At 38.7% G+C, this 6,232-nt stretch overlaps 1 protein-coding gene and 1 pseudogene across 1 annotated transcript; both read left to right on the plus strand.

The window, feature by feature from the left end:
- On the plus strand, nt 1-1,219 carry LOC148293617 (F-box/kelch-repeat protein At3g06240-like; annotated as a pseudogene).
- Nucleotides 1,220-1,734: 515 nt separating this feature from the next.
- Nucleotides 1,735-4,753, plus strand: LOC110745918 (F-box protein CPR1). The gene is made up of 2 exons (XM_021946076.2): nt 1,735-3,137; nt 3,987-4,753. The coding sequence occupies exons 1-2, from the start codon at nt 1,901-1,903 to the stop codon at nt 4,400-4,402; spliced, it is 1,653 nt and encodes a 550-aa protein (XP_021801768.2). The 5' UTR covers nt 1,735-1,900; the 3' UTR covers nt 4,403-4,753.
- Nucleotides 4,754-6,232: the final 1,479 nt, after the last annotated feature.

The raw sequence follows: 6,232 nt of genomic DNA on the forward strand, positions 1-6,232 counted from the left end.
ATGAAGGGAAAGAGAGATGAGGGAGATGTGAGGGCTGTAGAACAAAGGGAGAGAAAGATCAGAGGAAGGAGTAGAAGACTTAAGGGTCTGCAACAGAGAATACAAAATAGGAAGGGCTTTCAAAAGGACAAAACGAAAGTGAGAGAAAAGAGCCACACAAAAGGAGGCAGGGTAGCCACACCAAAGGTGGCGGAGCAGCCGCCCCGAAGGGCGGCGGGAGAGACACCAGCTACTCAGAATAGGGCGGTGGAGATGAGAGAAAACTTAGAGAGAAGGAGGAGCCTCTCTCTCTAACTTTTCCCTAGACTTTCTATTGAAGAACCACTTACCTTATGAGATCATAGTATAAACCCTCCCCAAGTTGCCAGTCAAATCTTTGATCAGATTCAGTTGTGTCTTAAAACTCTGGCGTTCTCTGTTGTACGACCCACAGTTTGCTAAATCCCACTTCAAAAAAGCTTCTAAGAAACAAACATTGAGTCCCAGACTCCTCATCTCCACTGCCTTTGAACTCCAATCCGTACACTTGGAACTGTCGTCGTATGCAGTTGGAGACAATTCTTTGGTCAGAAATCTCAGCTTCCCATTCAAGCAACCTGACCGTATTGTCAACATACTGGGCTCGTGCAATGCTTTGGTATGTGTAGCTCTTGATTTTCATGAATACTTTTACATCTGAAACCCATCCACTGGATTCTTGTAGAAATTACCTGACCCAGATTTTGGGTCAAAAGATATTAAAGGGCTTTACAACTATGGGTTTGGTTATGTATCAGCCATTAATGACTACAAAGTTGTTGTAGCCGCTCAATTGAATGGTCCAAATGACATAAGTGACAGAGACCATGTTGAGGTCTTCTCCTTGAGAGCCAACTCCTGGAAAAAGGTTAATCATGGGGCTCTTTCAAATGAGGCGATCCATTGGTTACACACATTGCTTGGACCACACGGTTACACACAAGTTGTAATTGCTTTTGATTTGGTAAAGGAAGAGTTCAGAGAAGTAATGTTGCCTAATTTTGAAGAAGATAGGATAAGTTTCATAAAAGTGGGGGCTCTTTTAGAAGGATTTTTGTGTGAATCTTGGACTATGCTTTTTAGGTTTAGGGTTGCCAGTGCGAGGCCGCCACGGGGTTCCATGCCTATCTTATTTAGGGAAAGTAGTACTGTTGTCATGCGTTATTGTAGTCCCAAGAATATGGAATTGATATGGTTTTGATAAAAATGAAGACGAGTTTGACAAGGATGCGGTTTGTAGTAGTCAATATGTGCTCGATGGGCTTGACTTTGGAGATGACATGATCGCATATGTTGAGAGTCTGCTACCGTTCTTGCCCAACATTTCTGGTAAGTTTTAGCATGCCAATGCGTCTTTCATGCATCTGAAAATTATATGTTTATTGTGATATGCTAATCCACAAAAACTCAACACAATATAAAGGCAGAGGTAGAGAATGGTAAAAAATTCAAAATGTCAAAAAATACCATTTATTAAAGAAAATATTAAGAAATTTCCAAATTACTTGGACTTTTGGCGGTTGCTTTGCTATAATCAGAGACTTTGACTTTTCACTAAAAATTGAAGCCTTTAACCCATTTTTTCAATAATTATTTGTTAACGGACTAAAACACCCTTTGCTTAATCAGTAAACATTTTATCTACCATTTTTATGCATTTTTTTTAAAAAGGAAATTTTCAAAAATGGAAATCAACCCATAAATGCCAAATTAATTGTGACAGACTTTATTCGATTTTTGGATTGTGCAATTTGAATTTTGCATCTATTTCAGATTTGGTGCAATATCCCGTATCTGATTTGAAGCAATTTTAATACTAAACACTCTTCATCGTCAGTCATCCAACTTCTTCAAATTGAGGTTTTCAGCGCCAAAATCTGAAATGCCGATGGCGAAGAAGAAGAAGTTGGAGAAAGAGTCGAATAACCACTTACCCCAAGACATCATCGTGCATATTCTCTCCAGGTTGCCAGTCAAATCCCTGATCCGGTTCAGCTGCGTCTCAAAACGTTGGCGTTCCATAGTCACCGACCCTGAATTCGCCAAATCTCAGTTCAAGGTAGGGTCTAAGGGGCAAACCCTCCGTCCCAGGCTCCTCGTCTCCACCGCCTCTCATCTTCAATCCTTGAACTTGGAGGAGACGGCGTCGTTTGATGACAATTCTGCGGTCAGAGAGCTGTCCTGCCCATTCAAGAAATCAGGCAGTCGTCTGGTGCTACTGGGCTCGTGCAATGGCTTGGTATGTGTAGCTCTTGATTTTCATGAAAGCTATTATATCTGGAACCCCTCAACTGGGTTCTTCCTGAAATTGCCTAACCCTGGATTTGCATCAAAAAGTGTTAGAAATGTTTATAATTATGGTTTTGGTTATGTGGCGGCCACTGATGACTACAAAGTTGTTGCGGCAGCTCGTTTGATTGATCCAACGGACGGGGACCCTGTTAAGGTCTTCTCTTTGAGAGCCAACTCTTGGGAAAGGATTGCAGCCCCCAAGTTATCTAATTGGTCCAATGGGGTTCTTTCAAATGAGGCACTCCATTGGCAGCACTGCTTGTTTGAGCCATTCAGACAAGCTATCCTTGCTTTTGATTTGGCCAAGGATGAGTTCCGGGAAGTGGCATTGCCTATTTTAAATGAAGGTAATGTCAAGTTCGGACAACTAGGGGTTCTTTTAGAAGGCTGCCTGTGTGTAACGACTCATAGGAAGACCGATCCTCGCTGTTTAATGAGTAATAGGAACCCTGAGCTTCACCATATTGAAGTCTGGGTCATGAGAGAATATAATGTGCGTGAATCTTGGACTAAGCTTTTTAAGCTTAAGGTCTCAGGTCACCCAGAGCAGATGTGGCCTTCCAGGCCTATCTTCTTTAGGGAAAGTGGTGCAGTTGTGATGCAAAGTTGTAACATGGAGGCGGAGTTGACATGGTTTGATGAAAAGGAAGACAAGTTTTGTAACCCAATAAAGGGAAAAGCCAAGGTTTGTGACCACATAGAGAAAGAAGACGAATTTGAAAAGGATGTGGTTTGCAGTGAGGTGTATAGGCTTGAGGGGTCTCCCCTTGTGGATAACGTGATTGAATATGTTGAGAGTCTGCTACCGTTCTTCTCCAACATTAATGGTAAGCTTTTGCACAGCAATACATTCTTCATGCATTTGAAATTATTTGTTCATTTTGATCTCCTCATCTCTGCAATACTTTTACCATTGTCCTTGACATATTTTCATGCTTTGATTGCATATGTAAACAGCTTTAAGCACATTCACATTAAACCCATTATGGTATGGAATATATTGGGATAGAAACAATAGATAAAAGTTCATGCACAGCTCTTTACATTTTTTTATTCTCTTTGATTGGAACTGGTATTGGTAACTCAATGCTCGGATGCTTTCGGTCTTGAATAGCTTGTTTGAGTGTTGGAACCCAAACATATGGTTTTCAACCAGTCCAACTCCTTTGCAAAAAGATGTGTCTCTTTTACCTTTTTCTTCTGTCACACTCGGTGATTCTTTTGGACAACAAGACCAGTGTACTCTTTGGAAAATTTTCTGAAGTAATGAAAAAGGATCACATTAAATCTAATGTGATTATGTGTATCTTACAAATCAACAGCTATGGGAAGGGTAATGTACGATCAATGACTTGGCAGGTTTTGTAGTTTTGCTACTTAGTATTGCAACTAATTTGTTATAGATGGTTAAGCACATATTCTGAGGTGGCTCAGTGTATATCATTGATGTACTCATTGTGCTTTTTATTTATTTATTTATAAATTGAGAGAAATGTACTTATTGTTGAGTGAATGGAAATCAATTTGTATCAAATTCCGTCTATAACTCAGCGTGTTATCTGAGATGGAGCCATATGGCTCACATTCTTGAACTTTCTCACTCTTTCCTGTATTTTATCGGTTATCAAAAATTCTGCGTAAATGTTTTTCTTGAACTCTCTTCCATTTCTTTTCAGTGGCAGATGAACAAACACCTCCAGTAGAAATTCCCATTCAACATCTGATCACTGTCCAACAGATTACTGTTGAGAACATTAGCAGTATGGTTCCGATGAAGCTAACCCACACTAATTTCTCTCAGTGGAAATGGCTATTTCTTCCAGTTCTCAAGAAATATAGTGTACAAGGTTTGGTTGATGGGACTGAGATCTGTCCACCTGCTTTTCTGGTGGATAAAAATGGTAAAATCTCCAATCATGTGAATCCAGCTTTTGAAAAATGGATGGACCGAGATCAAAGTGTAATGGTTTGGCTGAAATCAAGAATCTCTGAAGATTTAGTACCATATACAGTTGGGGCTTCTTCCTCCCGGGCACTCTGGATGGCCCTGGAGAAACTTGTTGTCGATGCTTCTCATTCTCATTTCGGTTGAGGTGAGTATTGATCCTCCCTCCGTGGATGAATTACATGGGCCAAATATCTCTTTCTCAAAAGCTAAAATCATTAAAAGTATAAACTGATGAAGTATCACATGAGACTTCACCAGAAAATGTGGATCCTACAAAACAACGGCTAGGTTGTTAGTTTTGTAAGTTAGTTTTACAACTTTGTTTGTTTTACATGGTTAAGCAAATATGCTGAGATGGCCCTTTTATTTTATGCGCTAAGTATAATCAGTTTTTACAAAAGTCAACATAGGATTAGTGCTATTGTGCTTCTTAAATAAACCCCTTTTTTTTTCCTTTTGGTTGTTGATTATGAGAAAGTTGGGCTTCTTCTGTTATGGTGCAGTAGCTATTAGAATTGTTCGAGTTACATTAGTGTCTATTATGAAAACACCAGAAGTTTGACTTTTCTTCAGCAAACTATCAGCTGTTGTACGTTCTAGTTTATCACCAGAAGTTGCCACAAATTTGTTTTCTGCGAAGGCAAGTGATGGGAATTTGAGTGGAAGTGTTTTCTAAAGTCTTTGAACCAAATGGAAAAGGAATCTGTCTTAGGGAAGATGGATTCCATGTAAACAGATAAAATATATATAAATAAGCTATATCAAGGGCAATGGCATGGTGAAAAATTCAAAGGGAATATCTCCAATGGCCCCCGTCCTTTCTAATGCCCATTTTGAACAAGGATGGGTTACCTTGTCCACAAGGGATGCCTAAATTATGGTGGCTCTGTGAGCAATTTTGACGCATTTTCTCTTGCTGATGCAGCTGTGTCGTTTAACTCCCCTCTGAGCTAGTTGGAGTCTGTTTCTTTTCTATATATAGCATTATTCTGTTGTCCTCTTGTTTGTTTTCTATTGGACTTCTGTATATGTTCTTCTTGCACGAGCCTTGGCGCTTTGCCCTGGTTTCTTCAATGAAATATCCAGGTTCTGACCAATAAAAAAAAGAAGGTTAAAATGACCCTTGAGTTTTATACATCATTTGTGATGCTAATCGGATTTTAGTTTTGGTTGTGGGAAACTTTTGCTATTTGAATTGAAGAGAAAAACAGAGATAGGTGGATGGGGAAAGTTGAGGTTGGTGTTTATGTTTTTAGTTTTATTTTTATTTATGTACTTATTTAATATTTATTCTTAGATGTGGGAGCACGTGTAACAGTTGGGTCAAATACTTGGATAACATGCTCTGCTTCTTTCTTTTTTCTCTCTTTTTTTCCTGATAACATGCTCTGCTTAGGTTGCATCTTTCTTATATATAGAGGTTTAAATATAGGCTGAGTAAAGAGTTAATATTTGACACACAATATATAATGCATCTGCTACACCTTCTCCAAATCAAGGTTTGCAGATAAAAATCTAAAAAGAAAACAATGCCAATGGCGAAGACCCTCGAAGGTGGCCCTGTCAGACTTGGACTAAGAAAAAACAAAAGTAACCTTGTCCAACACGTATAAAGGCCTAAAAGATTCCTATATTAATATAACCACTAAATCTATGTGCCATATTGGGACAAACTCTCAACAACAATCCCAAAGGTACAAGGAATTCTTGTAGGATGCCACATGCCTAGGAATTCATTGTCTTGACCTAGTTTCTTTATTTTCGCTTTTGCATCCGATGCCTATATATATATATATATATATTTCAATTTTCACTCGGGATTATATCTATCTTTATTTTTTATTTTTTATTTTATTTATCAAAGTGAGATAACTTCATTGAAACAATAATGTCATAGTACAAAAGAAAAACTGGACTTTAGTAATGTAACAAGTCTGGCCTCATTAAAACCTTGCCTTTAAAAACCCACAAATG

The sequence above is a fragment of the Prunus avium genome, chromosome 6 (genome assembly GCF_965620075.1).
Source record: "Prunus avium chromosome 6, drPruAviu1.hap1.1, whole genome shotgun sequence".
NCBI classification, from domain to species: Eukaryota; Viridiplantae; Streptophyta; class Magnoliopsida; order Rosales; family Rosaceae; genus Prunus; species Prunus avium.

Coding starts and splice junctions, on each gene's coding strand:
- LOC110745918 (XM_021946076.2), top strand. CDS start 1,901: ATGCCGATGGCGAAGAAGAAGAAGTTGGAGAAAGAGTCGAATAACCAC. Junction 3,138..3,986: donor GTTCTTCTCCAACATTAATG/GTAAGCTTTTGC, acceptor ATTTCTTTTCAG/TGGCAGATGAACAAACACCT.